Raw genomic sequence first — 22,364 nt, forward strand, 5'->3', positions numbered from 1 at the left:
CCACACAAACATCATAGATACACGGATGAACACTACAATTCGTCTCATCACTGGCGCAATCAAATCTACTCCCACGCAGTGGCTACCAGTTTTGTCATATCTCTCCTCCAGATCTCAGACGTAAAGATGCTCTCCTAAGACAATTCAGTAAAATAGTGAATAACCCAGAACTCCCAATACATAACTACATCGGCGATGAGAATACTAATCGTCTGCGTACAAGAAAATCACCAGCTAGAGATGCCATGAACTTGTGGAACAGCAACTACCAATCTTCCACTGAATGGCAGAAGTGACTCAACGACAAATACTGCCCGCCAATGCCTTCTGTGAAAAAGACGCCGCCACCTCGTTTCAACCTCCCTCGTAGACTATGGTCCGCACTGAACAGAATCCGAACAAACCACGGGTACTGTACAGCCTTCCACTACAAGTGGAACAGAATCCCAACGCCTGATTGTGACTGGGGCGCTACACAACAGACAGTGAAGCACATAATCGAAGAATGCAGGACTAGAAAATACAATGGCAGTGGTAGTGACTTTGTTTTCGTGACTCCACAGGCTATAGACTATATAAACAATTTGGACGTATGTATATAGTGTAGATCTTACAACAATAGACGTTGTATCTCTAGCCATATGCTAAATAAATAAAATCTACATTAGGAGATTAATGGCCACCTAGCTGTCGAACACTCATGCCTTTGATACGCCGAGATTAAGTTGTATGCGAGTTGGGAGGGGGGATGTTTCTTAGTTATGATAAGGCTGCAGAAGCGTCACCCCAGGCTGTTCGGTTTTCCTTCTCGCGAGGGACGGACATATGTCCAGACGAGCTCCGTGATTTTCTTTGTCTTGTGAACAGTTAAATCAGAAAACTGTGAAAACTGCTTAATTCAAGTGAAATACGTACTGTATTAATACGCGAGATCTAAAAAGGCGTGGGTTTAAACTGGGACGAGTTTTGAACATATTATTTACATTCATAAACTAGTTGTTATTACTCCAACGCTTACCCGAAAATAACAGAAGGATGCGTGATAATAAACGCACTATTCCGGTTTAAGATGGTTAACAGAGAGCGGAGTAGTGAAGAATGTGTGTGGGTCGTATTGTAATACCCTGTATCAGTATTCTTTGATTCGGGGACTTGAAAATGAAGGATCGTGTCGGTTTGTGCATGGTGAAACATACGTGCGTAACGTGGACTAAATCTGTTCACATTCTGTGTCTAGATAACTGAAGACTTTTCCACTAATCAAGGACGATGGGGATTAACCACCGCAATCAACATGTGGAATTAGCTATCATCACAGCGGATGTGAGCCGTCACTAAATCTACAAGATGGGCCCCCCGAGCTGACCAAGGCTGAGTAATACCATTCTTTATGCATGACGATTGAGTATGGATAGCTTTTTATTTAAACTGTAGCTATTAAATGACAGGGAATTCAGTTTATTTAAATTTAAATGTGCCTAAGCAGAGCACAGAGCTTGTCTTTCGTAACAAGTCTGAGTGTCTCAAATTGTAAATATGGGTAAATTTATTTGCAGGGAAATGCATTCCACTTTTCATATTATTTGGGATCTTTACGTTCACAATTTTTTATTTTTTATGCTGAGTAGTTTTGGTAGATTCTGGGTTTGTTGATGTATGGGAAGTTGGGATTTAACCAGCGGAGTTAGTATGCATGCTGAGTAGTACTGGTATAGAATAAGTTCTTTGAAAGAAGAAATATAACTGTGAGAATCGCCCAGAAGACCGAACCATGACCTCCAGTGAGATATTTAGTCAGGGACTATTTTCATTTTATTGTGTTCGAGTGTTTTGATAACTGTAGGGCTCAGTGCGCTTTGAACCGTGTGTAATTATCACTGTGTTTGTTGTGTGATTAACATGTGTGTGATATAAAGTGACGGATTAATGATGATGAAAGTCGCGTAGGCACGTTAGGTAGAGAGTAGGCCCATTTCAAAGGATATATAATAATAAAGAAGAAGAAGAGAAGCTGGTGTTTTGATATTCAGATGTATGCGTTTTTCTGATTACCATCGGACCAGCTGTGTGTAAGATTGTGTGCGGAAATGTGGTTTACGAAGTTAGGATGATTCGAAATCAGGACTCACTGTGTGAGATATTGTTGTTGGATCGTATTTATACACATGCGAACGAGTATGATTTGAGAGATGAATGAGGAATCACCTCATGGTAATGAGAAAGTTATGTTGCAATTTGATGTGATGTGTTATATTTGAAAGGGATGATATTCATTCTGCCTTTGACAATTGTGAGCTGTCCCTCTGCCACGCCACGTCTGAGAGGGTGGTTGACCCAAGGAAACAGTATAGGCCTATATGTGCGAGACTCTTGTGGAGTATTTTTGTGTGTGCTTTGACCCCATCGTGCACTTATAGTCTGACTGGCATTGTGTTCTAGCGGGACATGCCAATGGATTTATTGCCTCAGATGATTTAGATAAACTTCAGAAATAACCTACCCGGCATTCTGTACTCATTATTCTCTTTATTATTGTTTTCTTGCATATAAAATGACAAGTAGAGTTTTCACAATCCCTGGAGATATCGTGGACCCGTGTTCGGTCCTGGCCATATGCACAGCAGCATCCCACAGTGTCGGAACAGAGAGTACCCGTGTCTCACATGTACTGTATATAAAACTGTGTATTTTTCTTGAGTGCTTATTGTGTATTGTATTACTAGTCCCTGATACCCACTAACACTACACAGAACACGAGAAAAGATGTTAAGATCGCTGAGCTCCTCTCTTCCAGTGAGTCTATACTTTGATCTTAGCAAAGAGGCTGAGAAGCTTTTACAGTATACTTTTTTCCATATATTAATTCATATGTGTGCCAATTTTCGTTGTGAAATCTCGCTGCTGTAAAATCCTTGAGCTGACTTTGCCATGGTTACGGCTGGTCGTTTCTTTATCGGATTCCTAAAGCAGGGGTAGTGTGGTGCCAATATCCCCATAACGGTTGGTTTTAGTGTCTTAGAACATGTTTTTTGGGCCAGTAGGGCTTGCCAAGTTTTGTTCTTTGCGTTAAGAGGCTTACAATGAGCTTTGTCTCGTCCCTGTACGATAAATTCTATACTTCGCCTATTATTTTTATATCCCCCTGTCGCACCCCCTCTAATTGTTTTGAAAATTTAAAAGTAGTCTAGGTTACTCCTTATACCATCAGCTATCTGCCAATGAAAGTCCTGTGAAAATCGGTCCAACCGTTTCGGATATTAGCCGGAACAAACAGAGAGATAGACAGACAGATAAAAATTGTAAACATGGTTTTTAGTGATAAGTACCGTATAAAATTTAATTTGCACTTAGTAAAACGCTGTTAATTTTATATTACAAACAGAAACTTCAATTTATTTGTATATTCCATTGAGCCGTATCCTGACGGCCCATAAGAGATACTCAGATTATTATTTGATATAATATATAATTTTATTGAAATAAATTTCAACCATATATGGTAAAAGTAGTGAATCGCAGGATAGCTGAAACCGGAAGTCCATGGAGACGTCAAGTCGCTGGATATTGCGCGATACTTCCTCGGGGCCGTGAGAAAGGCTTAGCCTCACCGGGTGCTGGCACATCTCGGCACGTGTAGAAGATGTTGGCCAAGAGAAATATTCAGCCAATGAGAACGCGTGGGGGTGGCAACTATGGAGTCTGCATCGCGCGAAGTCATAATCCCAGGTTAACCAACATCGACAGTCGCTTGAAATAAATTATGTTGGTTGACGGATTTCCACAGGTCGACACGTGAAATATAATCAGGAGTACGCTATAGAAATAATCTGAAGAAATTTGATATTATTTGGAGTGTGTTTTCCGGCAAGTTATAATTAATATTACGTCATAATGAATGGCAAGCACGCTGATTGGTGGTTTTTTTAAACATGCGGGAATCCCATAGCTACAACTGAGCGTCTTTTCTTCACTTTCCAGTCTGCGGCTAATTATTACCGTCTATTTATCTGTAGTGAACTTTGCGCCATAATATAACCTGCAATTTAACACTGCACCATTTAATTTAATCAACTGCACGACTGAAAACACTGTTTATCGGTCTTAAAAACCATACACTGTTATTTATATATTCACGTGGCAAGTATCGGAGCAATACCGAACAAGGTTCACATCACGTCGGCTTCCACGATCAGAGAAGCCTTCTGTGTTGCAGTGCTCAGGAACTTTCAGCAAGAAGGTGGCACCGCCCATGGAAGAAGAAACATTGTGTATATGTGTTAAAGCAGTGATCAACATGGAGTAACCACATACCACAGGAAGGATGTCATCCATTGCCAGTGTCCTGAGAGTTGTCCAAGATAAGACGCATGTTTTAATTATGGAATCTTCTATAGGTTACGTTAAAATACTAGTGCAGTTTAGTGTAGGGTTTTTCCTTTAACGTAAATTAAGCCTGACGGCATGTGTTTATTTCACCTTTGTAATGTTGTAAATACGGATAAGAGAGGAATGCATGATCTCTATATTTTTATTTTTATTTATGATTAGTTAGATGGGATAAAGAGGGAGTTGTTAGGATTATTTTGTTGTTATATTATGCATGATAATTAGCTTAGTATTATTCCGATTTTTCCGTGTATACTAGTGATAGGAGGATTAGATTGACAAGATCATCCAATTTCCAAGTTAAACACTTGCTACGTTGAGAGTAAATTCAATTCAGTTTTAATCATTTAGAAAGTTAGTAGCAGTTAGGTTGCATGACGCATGGTATTTCATAAGCTGACACGTATGGAGCTGCATAGCAACGTTGAATGTATAGGATCTTTAAATGTAGGTTGCAAACTGTTTCGCCCAATGATTTGTACGGGAATCAAACCGAGATTTATAATGGAAAAGGCTGATGAGAATTGTAAGGAATATAAGAGGTTTTAAATGCATGCTAATTTATTAAGTTGATTATGCAGACCGATTGCATGCCTGATAAAGTGAAAAGAATGATGTGCAGTGAATATGTCCCTGCTATTGTCTTCTGAGAGAATATTAATTATCAAATTAATTTCTACCAGGTGGCTCTTGTCTAACAAACCTGGCCACTCTGCATAGCTTTGCATCACACGCCATTGCAGCTAAATCACAGCTGGATATCTGCTACGTAGACATTTCGAAAGCTTTCGATTCTGTTGACCATACTCTGTTGCTCCATAAACTCTCCGAACGATTTAATATACATGGCAGTCTTCTGACCCTTCTTGCTGGCTTCCTACATAACCGTTGGCAGAGAGTGGTAATATCAGGCACTTCATCCTCATGGTTACCAGTCACCTCCGGTGTCCCACAGGGCAGTACTCTTGGCCCCTTGCTGTTTTCTTTGTTTATGGACGATCTGCCGTCCGAACTCAACGAAACAGCGAAAACCCTACTCTTTGCTGACGACTTGAAGATATTTAGGGAGACCAGGAATCCAGCAGATGCAGCTCTGCTACAGTCCTCACTTAATGCCCTCTCTAACTGGTGCCGTACTTGGAAACTTATCCCCAATCCACAAAAATGCAGCCACATGACCATAACACTGCGTAAATCTCCTCTACCGACATCATATTACCTACTCGACAAGCTCATCACCGTGGTTACGTAACAGCGTGACCTAGGTGTAATATTCGATACAAAATTACAATTTAAGACCCATATAGAAATATATACAACCAAGGCTATGAAATTACTAGGCATTCTCTATCGCTTCACAGAAATTTCTGACCCCATTGCTCTTCGTCACTTCTTCCTCACGATCGTTCAACCTCTCTTAAACTACTGCTCTCCGATTTGGACAACAACCGCCCCCTCCAATACTAAGCAGTTAGACAGAGCAGTGTCCTTCTTTGCTGCAATTGTAAGGAACAGAAACCCCAAGCTCAGAAATCTGTCTACGCAGCAGGTATTAATGGCAAGTAATGTGTCACCGCTGCACATCAGGCGACAGGTAGCTGACCTGAGTTTCCTCCACGAGATCTTAAATTGACATTACCGCTCGGAACATCTTGTTTCTCTCTTCTCTCTCCACGTTCCTTCCAGTTCCACCAGAACCAGAGATCTTCTCCACATTCCCCACACTCAGCACTCAATACTTCAACGATCTTTCCTAATCCGCCTCCCAACACTCTTTAACAATATTAATAGGAGACAAGAGCTTGATATAGCATCAAATAAAAGTGAATTCGAGAGGTGTGTAAATAGTATCTTAAAGATAAGTTGATGTGAAGGGATTATACCGCCATCTTGACCCACGACGACTTGGCTATGAACATGGACATTCTATGGTTTTCGATTTGGACAGTTATTAGTGGGATTTGTACCTGATCTTGTTATATTTTGTTATGTTTGTTACATTTTATTTCGAAAGTTTACGTTTGTTAAATAGTCTGTTGACAGTGCAAGTGAAATTTGCTCAGTGCAGCTGTATCTTGTGCTTCGTGAATAAATAAATAAATAAATAAATAAATAAATTGAGGAATTTGAAGCCAGACCAAGGAGTCTGATGTGTGTAATAAGTTACCGAAGCATGCCAGTAAGAAGTACGATTGTACGTAAGTTTCCGTGTAGTCGAAGAAAGATGATATTGCCTCACAAGCTTACTTGTTAGCCGTGTTTACATAGACAGCGTGAATGAGATGGTTTTTCCATGATACAATCTTGGCGAACAGAATCCAAGCCTCAGTACAGTATTGAATTATAACATTTCCTTTCAGCCCACAGCACAGCTGGAAATATGTGACGGATGAACGCACCTTTAGGTGCGCAAATGCAGCAGAAGAAGGTAATGTTGCCTATTGCTTTCCACATGATCAATAAAGAATAATAATATGTTTTCTCTTACAGGATGGTGTTTTGTGATATTTCATGTTGTTTGGAAATGTTGTCTTGTTGTTTAATGGGGAACAGCCCGTGCTGAGTAATATTGATGGGCAATCTAGTTCTCACTAGATCCTTTGGTGAACCGCGTTTCACGTTGAGTCAGTGTAGTATGTAAGTCTTTCCTTTTCTTTATCCGATGTAGATATGTGAGATACTTTGCTTAAATTGTTTCACCGTAAATACAGAGTAGGGAAATGCCACTAGTATTTTACATAATTGATATCGTGTTCCATTGCGTCTTAATTTTCCTTTTATCTTAATTTTCTTTTATCTTCTTTTTTCTTTTAATGTTTAATCTTGCGACGACTCGATAAAATACGCGTACGTATACTATTACATAAAATGAACCCTGGACAATCAGATGAGGAATATTTTGAAAATATCACAAGTATTCATTTTTGTGCTTAAAATTTCATTTCACATTTAATTTTTTAATTAATGACGTTTTTAATGTCCAGTTCTTTCTTCAAAGTTTCAGATAATCTCAATGTCATCTTTATTTTTTTTATTTCTTGTCTCATATTAGTATGATTCGGGGCTTTTTTGTGAATAAACTCACCCTACCCCGTACTATTGTTTCTCATTCGAGTTATACCTCCATTTTCCTGTCATTTACTTATAATTAAGTGAGGGGCTTCAACTTTTAGCCTGGTCCATCGACAACCAACCCACGTCTCTGCCCAACCCTGAGTTAGTCAGATGTTTATACAGGAATGGAGGCATCGTCCTAGTGGGTTACGACCCCTGGGTACGGTACACTATGTATCTTATAACTTCTTTTCTCACGCCGGCCTGACCCGCACCTCCATAATTCCCATTTCAGAAGCACTCTCCCTTCAGTCACACAATACAAGCTTCACTGCCGCCAGACAAGAGCAAGTATACAAGAAACCCATCCTTAAATAACTACGGATCTGAACTTACCAGAAGGAAAATGAAAGAGAAGACGTGATTGAAGGACGGGTCTTTTTGGGAGAGAAGCAGTGATAGGAGGACACCTTTACTACCAGGGACGGCAACACACAATAAAAATACTAGAGATTGTATGATCAAACTTAGAAACACAAGTTTTGTTATTATTATTTAAAATCCTTGAATACTACTGTAGACTGCACTAGTCAATCACCAATACTGACATCTACTTTTTGGAGCTCAAACTTCTTCCATCAGAGAGTTCATGAAATTTGAAGCAGACTACAGTACAGTAGAGCTGGTCGCCGATATGAACAGCCGTAGCTTACGGTCCACCAAAACTTCCCCATCTTTTCACCATGAGCTTGTCTTCTCTCCTGTGTCCAAGCATCTTTTAGTTTCAAGTTCCTGGCTGTTGGGTCCTTGGATGTGAACTTACGTGAATTGATTTCCTGTCTGAAAGTGGTCCGTGTAGTTGCCAGTGGGCCAATATTGATTTCTGCAATGTCGCTTTGAGTGTCTATTAACAAGCGTAATTTGCTTTGTCGGCTTCTGTTAATGATGAAAATGATTTGTTGGTCAGTCGAGAGTAATCCATTCGTGCTACGTGTCCGTAAAATTTCATTCACCTCTTCCGTGCAACTGAGGAGAATCGCTCGGTCATAGAATACAGTTCTCCTGAGCTTTTACGCATCCAGGTACCGTCTTGAATCTTGGGTCCAAATATCTTCCTGAGTATCTACCACTCTATTTTCTCTTTGTTCTTGATGTTGATGTTAAGTATGACTACTCAGTTTCATAGAGTGAGAACAACTGTGTGAGACTGTCGGAATTTGGCATTAGTGGAAAGCGATTTTTTACTGTACATATTCCCAGTGATTATATAGGCTTTAAGTAATTTCTCTGCACGTGTCATATTAGCTATCTTTTCACTTTCAGTGCTCCAGAAAATTTCAGCTAAGTACTTGAAGTGCTTAACTTGTGTGATGTTACCATATTTGGTTGCATGTGATGTCAGGATTTGGTTTCTGGAGTCCATTTATTGTGATTTGGAGGCCGGTTTTGATGGCGTTTCCATGAAGTTCCTCAATGACCTGTCTGGCTTCCTCAGGAGTCCGGGTTATTGCTAAGTTGTCAGCAAAGACAAAGCACTTTATGTTGATTATTTTATCTTTGGTTCCAATACTTATTCCAGGTACTTCCCTCTCCCAGGTTTGGATGTTTTTATTTGATACCAGATTAAACAAGAGTGGGACAACCCATCACCCTGTCTTACTCCTGTTCTAATTTGAAAAACTTCGGAGATTTCACCAATGAATTTTACTTCAGAGGTTTTGTCTGTCAATGTCTGTTCAATTAACGCAGTTCTTTTGCTATCAACACCGCACTCATGCAGTAATTTGAACAGGGTGATGCGGTCAATAGAGTCGCATGCTTTTCTAAGGTCTACGAAAATGACGAATGCGCGCTTCGACTGGCGGTGTTGCAAAATCATCTTGAGGTTCCAGATCTGTTCTGCGCATGATCGGCGTGCTTGAAAGCTTGCCTGGTATTCACCGATTAAATGTTCTGTCTGTTAGTCCAACTTAGTGAAGAGGGCACATGAGAGCACTTTGCAGGCGATTGATTCAAGTGAAATACCTCGATAATTGTTTGGATCAATCTTGTCACCCTTTTGGTGGAGTGGATGAATCAAAGCTGTTTTCCAATCTGATGGTACGGTTCCGGTTTCCCATGTACACTGACTGAGCAAATGTCGTGAGATAGCGGAACACTGATGCGCAGGCGTGTTGTCTGCGCACCACACGCCCACTCTGCCAGTGGCAGTTGTATAGGAGACCTTGTGAGCAGTGGCTGTGCATGTGACACGAAACGTCGTCGTGAGCTGACACTGTTTGAACTGGGTATGGTAGTCGGTGCCCGACGGATGGGAAGTGCGATTTCGGAATTGGTGCGGGAATTCGGCTTCACACGATCATCCGTGTCCAGAGTGTATCGTGAATAGCTGAATGCGAGTGTCACCGTCCACAACAGACGAGCGACCGGCCATCCAGCCACCCTCGATGACCGTGACCGGCGACATCTGAGACGGATTGTCAATAGTGGCAGACGGGCAACCGTGCAACAAATAACGACTCAATTCAACACAGGCCGTGCTAGACACGTCTCCGGGTGGACAATCCGTAAGAACATGGGTTCTATGGGGTATGGGAGAAGGCGCCGTACACGGGTGCCACTGTTAACCCAACGTCATCGGGCACAACGACGCGCATTTGTTGCCAGTCACCAGGGAAGGACACTGGAACAATGGCGTAACGTGATATGGTCGGACAAATCACGATTTCAACTGCACCATGCCTATGAGAAGCACCGTGTATGGCACAGGCCACATGAAACGTTGGATCCCGTCTGCCTCGAAGGTGTGGTCCAGGGCGCTGGTGTCTGTCATGGTCTGGGGTGCATTTTCCTGGTATAAAATGAGCCCCCTAGGTGTTTTGTAAGAGACTTTGAATGGTACGCGGTATGTTGAGCTGCTCGGAGACCATCTTCACCCATTTTTGGCCTTCCAGCGCCCAGACGGTTCTGCGGTGATTCAAGATGATAACGCGCCCCCACATCGCTTCCACGTCGCCCGGGAATGGTTCCAGGAACACGCAGCGGAGGTCCAACGACTGCCATGGCCACCCAGGAGCCCCGATATGAACCCTATCGAGCATATCTGGAATGTCCTGGAACTCAGGCTCCGTGCCATGGATCCTGCACCCACGAACAGACCAGCATTGGCGGCCGCTCTGCAAACGATTTGGTGTCAGCTGCGTCCAGAGGACTACCAGGTATCTGTCGACTCACTTCCACGGCGTCTCACTGCAGTTCACAGGGCCAGAGGAGGCCCTACACGCTAATAGGTGACTATCCCGTGACATTTTCTAAGTCAGTGTATTTGCAATGATGATTTGTAGTTTATCAACCAAGAGTTCCCCTCCAATCTTGATAATTTCGGCGATTACTCCATCTTCCCCTGTTATTTTGTTGCTTTCGAGATGTAATATGATGGTTCGAACCTCCTGTACCGAGTCTTGGTTTGAGGGATTTGCGAGAAATTGGAATCTTTCTGTAGGTGGCTCACTGTCGTGTAGCTTCTCACAGAACTGGCTCAAGATTTCAAAATTTTCCTTTGTATTCGTCTCAAAAGTTTCATCATGGTGACGGAGGCAAAGACTGCGTGCATTGAAGTTTGTTAGTTATTACCTGAATGTCTAGTAAACATTCCGCATATTGTTTCTTTTGAAATCACTATCGATTTCACCCAATTTTCTGTTATGATGTAAGCTTTTAATACGTCTGATTGCTTTCGATGTTTCCCTTGGTGTTCTTCCAATTCTCCGGTTTTTGGAGGCTTCTCCAAGTCTTACAAGCTTGGATGCTATTATTATGAGTGTTATTGTTTTGTTTTTTTTTAAACATAGGATCTTCATCCCCAGTGGATTGGAGACACCAATAGGAAGAAAAAACTCTATATGAGACGAAGCAAAATGTCACAAATTAATTTATGTTGTTGCCATTAATGCTTTCACGGCCCGAACTTATAGACATGATACTGTATAGGCTTTTGGGCTTATGCCATGTCAAGAAAATAAGGTGAAATTCTTAACGTTTCGCATAGAACTGTGCTCTGCGTCATCAGAAGAAAGTCTCGACTGTCCACGAGAGAGGCTTCGTAGCAGTGTTCATAGGAAACAAATAAAAATAGAAACGGGGAATGAAGTACGGTTTAGTCTTAGGTCTATATTAATTTAATCTGTATTCGCTTATGTTGTTGTATTTTCATTTATTCGCCAGTTTTCTTCATTGTCACACAAGGACTTGCACTTTACCTTATTATTCTAATTTAGGTGCTACACCGTGAGTCCGCTAAACTGGTTCTCCTGCGTGAATTAAGAATGCTCAGTGAAATATATAACTCTTCGCAACTGTTGGTTGACCTTAATACAGTTGAGTCTGGCAGCAAATGACCTCAGAAGTGGATATTAATATGGCCAATATAAAAGATCTAAATAATAAAATATTGAAACTTATTTTGACGAAGGTGTTGCTTTGCAGGTGAGTAAGTTGCAATTGTAAGTCTAGTCTGACTTTCAATCCGTCTACATTAGTAGGCTTTGCCAAGTGTACGAAGCATTTATTTATTATTTATCCTCCTACTCTACATTAAATATGCGTTGAAGTAAACGTATTAGTGGTTTTGAAACAGGCATTTCATAACATAGAGCAATTTCTGCACAGCACACATTTCTTCCAACAGCGCTGAATAACAGAATGTGTCGACTGCCGATACCTCTCTCAAAGTAAGCGAAGTGGTTGGGTGTGAAGGGATTTTTATCGACATCTTACTTCCACTCGTGTGTGTTTCTGAAGAGACATTCCATGACGATTGCTGTAATCGTTTTTCACCTCTTTGTAGCGAAGAGATTCTGTAAGTTGTGTGGAATTTAAATTTCATGTAATCGTTACGATTAACAAGAAATGTTCACATTTATGCTTCTTGCTGGTTACTGCATTGCTTACTACCTCATTACAACACCTTCAGCCACTAAATCCAAGTAACCATCATTGTTAACGCTTATTTTTGGACATAACTTGCTAAACTATTCGTCTACTTGTAAACTAGGCGGTTTTTAGAACAATATGTATAAACTGTTTCTGGCTATCCCTAAACCATAAGAGAATAAGAAATAAAATTAGGCCGGAATTAATGACATTAAGTTTTACTTACCCTGTAAGTCGTAATTGACATAGTTATACGTCTCAACTATTCTGTCAAACAGTTTACCCATACTGCTTCCTTGAGGTCGATGTTTGAAGAGTTCTGAAATGAATAGTGAATTTCAATTAAACATACAGATACATCGTTCTTATTTGTCATCTTATCTTTTCAGTCTATGTGATGAAAAATTACTAGTCGTACAGATATTTAGTGTGAACCAGAGCCCCAGTTAAATATTAATTTGACAATACAAATTTTAAAGTAAATCTTATCTACCAGGTCGTCAAACTTCTATAGAAAAATCAACAATGCTAAAAGGATTGTGAAAACTGAAAATGTTCGTGAAGTCACAGATAATATGTTGGAATAGGTGTGTGCATTAATTCGGGAACACTAATTTACTGTAATGTAACCAAATATCTGACACATGCAACTTAAGTTTCTCCCTTACTATTTATGCAAAGAGCAATGAAATAATTTACTCGCAGGTTTGAACTATGATAGTAAAATACATTTAGAAATGAAGATGCGATGAATGCTGTGGGATAAGCTGGCTAAAATCCAGCGCGATATCAGTTTACAGGAGCAGTGTAATAGAAAGTACCAATCAAAAATTTATATGAGTGTGGTGGTAGAGGTGTTGATAGTTGTTTAAGAGGAAGTAAAACTAGGTAACGATCTTCTCTATTCTATGAGAGGAATCACCACCATAGACATTTATTCGTCGAATTAATTTAAATGTGTCTTTTAGAAAATCAAATATGTCCTCTTAAGTGGCTGATTAATCCAATTCGAGACCCACAGACCTGATTATAGTGACAGCACACACTAGTTTTAGCTTCAGAGGATAGTAAAAGAGTACCATTCTCCATTCTTCCACCTTCCTTCCTGCGTTTCCACCTCTCAGATTCTAATTTTCTTCTATGTTTTCAAAATTGTTAACTCCAAAATATACGATTTGGCGCAATTTTGCCTCCTGATTGTTTATAGTTCACAGCTTCAGTTTGACACTTCTTCAGATTACATTTTAAAATATCCTTAAAACATTTTGGCTGCCCTCCATGACTGCGCAGGCCGAATACATGATTTGCTTTGGGAGGCGTGGTTCTGGCATGCGAACGTTTGACCAGAGCAGCGTAGTTGATTCCTGAGTGTTTTCGCCTCCATGCTTTCATTGTTGGATACCTCCAATAATCTTGCCTATTTATTTTTCAATAGCCTCCGCAAGCATCATCGATGCATTTTCCGGGCATTTTACGTGTCTTCTATAATAAGTCCAAGTCTCGCAGCCGTAGATAAGCTTTAGAATTGAATCGCTAATTGCAGAAACCACCTAAGTGCACTTTTTCAAACTGTTGGGAAAATGAAAATAACTGTGTGGGAGTATAAGTTGAAGTCTGATCTCCTTCTAATATTTTTAAATTAAACTTTAATATGCTAGAAAAGTGTACTAAGCAAGAAATAAGTTTAAGATTTGTTTAAATGCCATTAATTTTTTTTAAAACATTGCACTTAGGTTGTTTCTGAAATAAACAATTTTTCCTGTTAATTTGTGTAGCAATTATTAAAAAAACAGCAAATTGATTAATCTTTGCAAGTTTTAAGATGAAAGGTTACGTAAATAACGCTGTTCTATTCATACAAAATTTAATAGACATCAGTTAATGAACCACAAAATTCAAATTAGAACAGTAAAACCCTTTCTGGCTTTATTCAGCCTCTGGCATATCCTCAGCAGGTTCTCTCTCAGTTGTTGGCCACTGAATGATGCTGTCATAAAAATATTCATAACCAACGGTGTAGTCCATTAATGTTTTCAAGTCTTCTACTTTAATTTTGTTGATTGGAACCTAAAACCAAAAATAGCGTTGTGCAGAACCCATTGAAAGTTTATAAAGTTATTATAGGCTACAAAATGTTTTTACTTGCTCAATAATTTTATATCCTTTTAATAATATTATTGTAATCACCATACCTTTCCCAAAGGATAAGCCTCCTCGGAAGGTAGCTCAGGTGGGCTGTCAGTTTTCAGTCGTGCGGAAGTAGATGAAAATCCTCCAATAAATGCCTTTGCCACAACTTATCCTGAAGTATCTTTATAGTACTGAAACTGTTTGTAACTAGAAACTTTGAATGGCTTCTTACGTTCTCTTGGTACTTCCCTGCCTGATGTTTCATTAGAGTTTGTTATTCCCCTGTACGATATAGGCCACCAATGTTTAAAACCTAAGACATCGTCCGAGGTAAGATGATAAACGGTAAAACGTCCTGACACACTTGCCTAGCTCAGCATACTCATCTAGAGTATAAATTCTGACCACCTTCCTCAAGAGCCGTTTAATACTTATAAAATCACTGTCACAAGGCGAAAAAGAGTGGCCACGGACAGGGAAGTTATGCGTAATCGTCTCAAACTGACCTCTGTCGCAGAGATTCAATAATAAACGCACAACTGTGTGATTCTGTGTTAGTCACAAAACAGGTTATCCTAGCAGGGCCACCAACCGTCATGAGTGGAGGAATGAATTTACCGCAGAAATAAACACATTATTTACACAGCTGCCTAACAGCATTGCTTGTATGGAATATGTTTTTTTTTCTGCTAAAACAATGTATTTATCTCCGAATTGTACAATCCCGTCAAAAACTCAATTTTGATAAAAGTGTCACTTAGGTGGTTTCTGAAATAAACGATTCTATTATATCAGCACTCTAGGCTTAGAGCTTTGTTCTAACACATACTATGATTATCAAAAGACTCTTTTTAGGAGACGGTCAAAACCAACACTAGTGAATCTTAAACTATACTGAATTTCTGCATCAACTTTTGCACAAATTGAAAGGTTGCTACAAAGAACATGAAAGCAATTTTTAATCTGCAAAGTCCGATCATTGATCGTGATATTCCCAGTAACCTTATTAGAATTTGACGCAAGCTGGTAAAGGATTTGTGAACTAGCAATATTAATTTCTAGACAAACGCTTTCAGGAGCTTGAATAGAAACATTTAAGATAATTTGCAGATCATTCTCTGAGTTAGCTGAGATAATATTCTGGTCTGCATATTGAAATTATACAACTGACACTGAGGACATTTTCTGCTTAGCTTGCAATCTGCTGGGGTTAAACAGATTTCCGTCAGTTCTGTACACAAGTTCTGCACCTGATGGAAGTTTATAACTTACTAGGTGTAGTATGTTTCTCAAAAATGTTGATAATAACTTTGGAGCAACTGCACGGCCCTGATTGGGTCCAGTTTTTACGCGGAAATGATCCCAACGACCATTACTGGAAAGAATAATAGCAATATGCTATCATGCAGCAGTCTCAGTATCTGAAATAATTGTCTGGACATCCAATCAGAACTAGGTCTTTTAACAGAGTCATAATACTTAACACGATCTGTAAAATGGTTGACACTCTCTAGACTTTCCTTGCATTTGTCTTTTGTTGTAGATCATATCCATTGTGCCACGATTGGGTCTAAAACCGCACTGCGTTTCTAGAAGATTGGTCAATATATTAGAGATACTTTTTCCTGTAACAGAGAGGAAGGGTATTCCTCGATAATAGCCACACTGAGTATTGTCACCTCTTTCAAGATGTTGATGATGAAAGCATCCCAGTGTTCAGCTGGAATTGTTCCCGCGTACCAAATTTTGTTAATCAGCACGTGTGCATGCCCTAGTAGCACATCTCCTTTCTTGGAGAGCTCGGCTGGAATTCCATCTGGTCCAGGTGATTTATCATTCTTCAGCTCTTGAACGCTCTTCCACCGGGCAAGTTGGCCGTGCGCGTAGAGGCGCGCGGCTGTGAGCTTGCATCCGGGAGATAGTAGGTTCGAATCCCACTATCGGCAGCCCTGAAGATGGTTTTCCGTGGTTTCCCATTTTCACACCAGGCAAATGCTGGGGCTGTACCTTAATTAAGGCCACGGCCGCTTCCTTCCAATTCCTAGGCCTTTCCTATCCCATCGTCGCCATAAGACCTATCTGCGTCGGTGCAACGTAAAGCCCCTAGCAAAAAAAAAATGAACGCTCTTCCCGATTTCATGGACTGAGTGGACATGATGGCAAGTATAATTGGCAGTTATAAAAATGTTATTGATAATTGGAAAGGTATTGAACCGTATCACCTATTCACGGCCCAATAATCCTTATAGTATTAAATGACATAGATATTCTTTATTATTTTCCTCCAGATCTACAATAAAATACCCATTTGATCTGATAAATGAGAAAAATATCAATGCCCAGCCTATAGCCAGAATAAACTAAAATGGAATGAACAACAGATGCTTATATATGGCCCATGCACAACTCCTTATCGGAGATCCAGTGGCCATGGCACTACGGCAGTAAACGGCACATGTAGTTTACAAATCTACATCTCTACAATGAGAAACAGGCAAAAATAAAATGGCAATGAGCGACTGATGCTGATAACCAGTTGACTTAATAAAGTTGCGCACCCGCTGGGGTTACGCAACATTAACCATGTCCCAGATTTGCTTGCCTGAGTAAGCCAGTCTGGCAACACAATTCCACTACTAGCGAATCCCGTCAAGATCACGTGTTCTGCTGAGTGCGCTGACTTTTCTGTTTACACAGGGCAGTCCTCTACCATTTAAATCACCTAATGTCTCTAACATGCTTACTCAATGTGCTGGTCTGTCCTATCTCTATTACCACACAAGCACTCCACTATTTAGAGTTCCAACTTCATACTCAATTGCGCAATAAGAAAGCAGTCCAACGTTTCGAAATCTTCAACTAAATACTCTGTGAAACAACCTTACTCAATATCAAACCCCACGCTGAAGATTAAATTTACTATACAGACATGGCGCTCCACTTCGTAATCAATTGCGCAATAAGAAAGTCACCCAATGTTTCCAACCCTTTAACTAAATACCCTGTGAAACAACATTGCTCTAAAACACCCTCAAAGATAAACTTTACTATATAGAATTATATCACCATATACCAAACCTAACTATAAACATATCTCCAAGTCACACTTCAAATACGTTCACTCTACAACAACTACCACTATGTGCCATCACACCACCTTATTCACCTCCTCTCTTAAACCAGAAGCATTACACCAATAACTTCACCCTCCAAACACTAACCACAGTGACATATTACCACATTTACCTTAAGAGTCCAAATACATCACTCCCACCTCTACATTTAATTACCATTAAATGACTTCTTTACTCTTAGCTTACTAACAATTAATACACATTCAAGACACTAGGCCTTTCATATACAATCACCTCTTAACAACTCAAGGCAACTCAAATATTCACATACCACCACTTTAATCGCTCTGACATATAACTCCAAATCACATTTCACCAATAATTTCTTCATCCAAACAACAACCACCATATAACACAATCTCCTAAACATATCCAAATACCATTTGCTAATTTCAACTTGAACCACTGCTATACGGTCTTTTTCACTTGAATACCATAATATTTTCACACTTTTCTCCACCCAACCATCACATATACCAAATCATTCCTCATTATACAATCTACACATGAGGCTAGACATTTCACATACACCAACCTCTACACTTTTCTCCACCCACATCTGCTTAATACCACACTTACCTGAACAGTACAATTTCATCACTCCCAACTCTACATTAAATTACCATTAAATGACTTCTTCACTTTTAGCTTACTATCAATTAATACACCAAGACACGAGGTATTTCATATACAAGAACAACTCCAAATCCCATTTCACCAAGAATTTCACAATCACTATCAACGACTCTATTTACTCTAATACCGTACTCTTGTATCCAATGCATCTGCTCTAATAAATCACCACGCACACTACTACCAAATACCACTTGCTAATTTCAACTTACACACTAGGAACTAACTACACCTTACACAAATAACATAAAGATACCACTCTCACTCCTTATGTGCTACCCTACCTTCTGCGACAATTCTCTTACTTCTTGCTAATTAGCGTTCTTACTTATTGTAACAATACCCTCATCACTTCCTATTATACCACACGTATCCCTTAAGCTTCTGCTCCTCCCTTCGTTCCAGCACCGCTCTACTCTCTTCCAGGTTGCCTCTGAACATTCCTTTCTCCTCTCTGCCTCCCTAGCTTCACTGTTTCCAATCTGCTGACTTCCCTTGTCTCTAGCTGTGACCATATCTGTATCCCTGGACCTTCATATACTCGCCCCATTATCTACTAGTCCTTCCTTATCACTGTTTATGATCACATTTTCACTTGGCACCTCTCCCTGTCTTTCTTCGCACAGCTCACTGTTTCTTTATGTATTGACCTTACTGCCTTCCCCGTCTTCTCCAATATTACTGTTTATAACTTGTCTATCTTCCTCACTAATCACTATACTCCTCTCAGTTACTTCGTCTTGTTATATCTTCTTTTCTAGGTCCATCAATTTTTTCACAGATCAGATTCTACTCCAGCTGCCGTTTGACAGTACTAGTTCCTGTCCTCTGATAACTGTTCACAATCCTTGGTGTCTAGCTCGTATCATACGTTTTTTGAGAATTTTTGCATTCCTGATCGCTTCACTTCTCTCGTCCCTCTTGATCCATATTTTTTCATTCTGCATGTTGCCCGCATTTCCAACTACAATAGCGGCCATGAAAGTAGAAAACAGTTGTAATTTAATAGTCCGGTTACCTCTAACTCTCCCAACTCTCTGCACATCGTCTATGTCCACTTCGCTAAAGTTAATTTTCATTTTTCCCTGAATTAGATCCACTGCTTTATAAATTGTGAACACTTTGTCCTCCCTCTTCTCCTCTGGCACACCATATATAAATAGGCACTTCTTCCTGAGCTTTAGATTGCTGGCTTCCACTTCTGCCCTAAGTTTCAGCGTCTCCTCCTCTAGTCGTCATATTTTCTCCCTTAATGCTACAATTTCTTCGGCATTTTTCCTCACTTGAGATGTTGTGTCGTCCGCCCTTTCTCGGAACCATCCCTTCATTTCTTCGAGCTCCTTTGTTTGCTCTTGTATCATGTTTTTGAGTTGCTCAAGGGGGCAGACTTCTACAACCACCTCTTTGACAACTCTTCTGATTGATTCCATGTCTTCCCAACTCATACCTCCACTGGAAGTGGACCTGAGTTCAGCTCGACTCCCCCAATCCGTAGCAATACTATAATCACCGCCGTTGTCAGCATTAATCCTCCTTTCGTTCCCATTTCCATTCTACACTCTTCTGGTTTCACTTCATTCTTCTTTTTCCCTGTCATCATCCTATGATCGCCCTATATTTTTTTGCTAGGGGCTTTACGTCGCACCGACACAGATAGGTCTTATGGCGACGATGGGTTAGGAGAGGCCTAGGAGTTGGAAGGAAGCGGCCGTAGCATTAATTAAGGTACAGCCCCAGCATTTTCCTGGTGTGAAAATGGGAAACCACGGAAAACCATCTTCAGGGCTGCCGATAGTGGGATTCGAACCTAATATCTCCCGGATGCAAGCTCACAGCCGCGCGCCTCTACGCGCACGGCCAACTCGCCCGGTGGCCCTATATTACTCCACACCAATCATTGTCAGTAAACTCTTCACTTCTTTCCTGCACTCAGCACCTGAGCTCCCCTCTCGCTCTCCCGGGACCCTACACTCAACACGTCTGCGCTCGTCAGTGACTTAGGCTGTACTGTGGCATAGATATTCATCATCATTTATTCAGCCTGCACATTTTAAATATAGCGCTAACTGGAGCCTGAACTCCGTATTTTAGCAGGTATCATCCGCCTAGTTCAAGTATATAACCGTGGGATTACTTATGAAGACCCTGGACTGAAACGAACGTTTATTTCAAATTCATTTGAAGCCAACCAGCGAGAGAGAGATGCGGGAGCGACAGAAAATTTCGAATTTGTCACCTGGAGCTAAGTGTGATAACTCCACGCAGACAAATATGAGAACTCCAGGATGGACACATAGTTACTTGTTATAGTTATTTAGACACAAGCACCAATTGTAAGAGGCATCATACTACATTAGGTGTCTACTGAATTTATGGAAAGTTTATTATGTCATCACTGTGAGATCCATGCAGATCTGATATTTATGGACTCAAATTCAAATGATCGTTGAAGACAAACCGCTGCCTCACAAAGAACTGCTGGAGAATCGCGTGGGGATTCACCGAGCGTAACGGACAATGCCTACCCCTATAAAACGAAGGGAGCCGCCGAGCTCGCGCTCATTCTTATTATTCGCACGGCTGCCGCTCGTGATTGACTGTAAATTTGAATAATATAAAATAAATCGAGTTCGCGGATATTTTGAGTGCGGTTCGCGCAGATATTATGCCTTATGAACTTGTCCGTGACTGGTTTCTTGAACCGTAATAGGCTCTGCTTTTAACGAACTAATTTAAAAGTAGTGAGATTTGTCAATTGGTCTCGCCTTAGTCACACCACCGTGCGTGATTACGTACGAGGTAGTCATAGGAAGAGTATTCCTTTTGCAGCAGCCAGTTCTAGAACGAAATAAACTCAAGCAAGAAGAAGACGGCAACGCATATGGTAGTCTAGGGATTCGAGTGCCGAGGTTCCAGACTTGACGTCCACGGCAACATGATAGCTTAAGCCAACCACGAGTTCCAGTTGGGACCCGGAGGCAATGTTGGAAGGAAAACAGATGAGTTAATCTACAAGTTTTAAGCATGATATGCAATAAAATGGTGTATGGCTTTTAGTGCCAGGATGTTTCCGAGGACTTCGGCTCACCAGGTGCAGGAATTACGATTTGACTCCCGTAGCCGACCTGGGCATCGTTATGAGGATGAAATGATGATGAAGACGACACATACACCCCGTCCCCGTGCCTGGGGAATCAACCAATTATGTTTAAAATTCCCGACCTTGCCGGGAATCGAACCTGGGGCCTCTGAGACCGAAGTCTAACACGTTAACCATTTAGCCATGGAGTCGGACATGATATGCAATATAATCTCGTCATATGCTCTGTTCTTTTTATTTTTAATTATTCTTGTACATATTTTCATTAATTCCATGGCTTACACTAAGCATAGTTCTGTTTTCATTTTATTTAAAGTAATTCAACTTAGAGTCGATGATTCGCGTGTGTATTTATTAGTTTGATTAGAATATTTGATGGAATAATAGTTTAATGATTATGTATTTGTTTCATGTAGTTTCGGGAGCACGTTTTTATTGGTGCAAGTTAACGGTGTCATAGTCATTATTTAATCTCGAGGTAAGATTACCTCTAATGTTTGTGCGGGAATATGTAACAGAATAGCAAATAGTTAAGGATAGGTTGTGCTTGACGCATGATATTTTCAGTTTGGAGCCAGACCAGCTATATATTAAAATATCCCACTGTTGTGAGCAAGATTCTTTTATATGAATAACGCAACAGAGTGATCCGTAGTCAAGGTGAGATGAGATTCTAGACGGGACAGATTATGGGGCCAGAATGCGCCTAGATATTTGCGTACGACTGCTGATATAGCTGTGAATTAGTCGCGAGACGACTGTGTTGAGAGGCTGTATATAAGCCGAGGTATAATCCCACGTATTCTAGATATGAGAAGCCATTAGCGCCGATGGGTGTATTTGTGTGAAATACGGCTTGTTGTACGTCCTGTGAAGGCAGTATTATTGACGCAAATTCTGAATTGTGATGATGGGTTATTTGCGTACGCTTTTCTGCTTGTTAGCAGCTGGAGCTTGTTTTGTGTAAGCCATGAGGGCAAATATTTTGTACGGAG

General features: G+C 40.5%; 1 protein-coding gene across 1 annotated transcript in view; it reads right to left on the reverse strand.

Annotated features, from left to right (window-relative positions):
• LOC136858558 (very long chain fatty acid elongase 7-like) overlaps positions 1 to 22,364 on the reverse strand; it is a 188,072-nt gene that overhangs the window by 145,235 nt on the left and 20,473 nt on the right. Inside the window, exon 2 of the mRNA XM_067138187.2 lies at positions 12,599 to 12,691. Coding sequence (XP_066994288.2) covers positions 12,599 to 12,659 — 61 coding nt within the window. The 5' untranslated portion in view covers positions 12,660 to 12,691. The remainder of the gene's footprint in view (positions 1 to 12,598; positions 12,692 to 22,364) is intronic.

Source organism: Anabrus simplex, chromosome 1 (genome assembly GCF_040414725.1).
Source record: "Anabrus simplex isolate iqAnaSimp1 chromosome 1, ASM4041472v1, whole genome shotgun sequence".
NCBI classification, from domain to species: domain Eukaryota; kingdom Metazoa; phylum Arthropoda; class Insecta; order Orthoptera; family Tettigoniidae; genus Anabrus; species Anabrus simplex.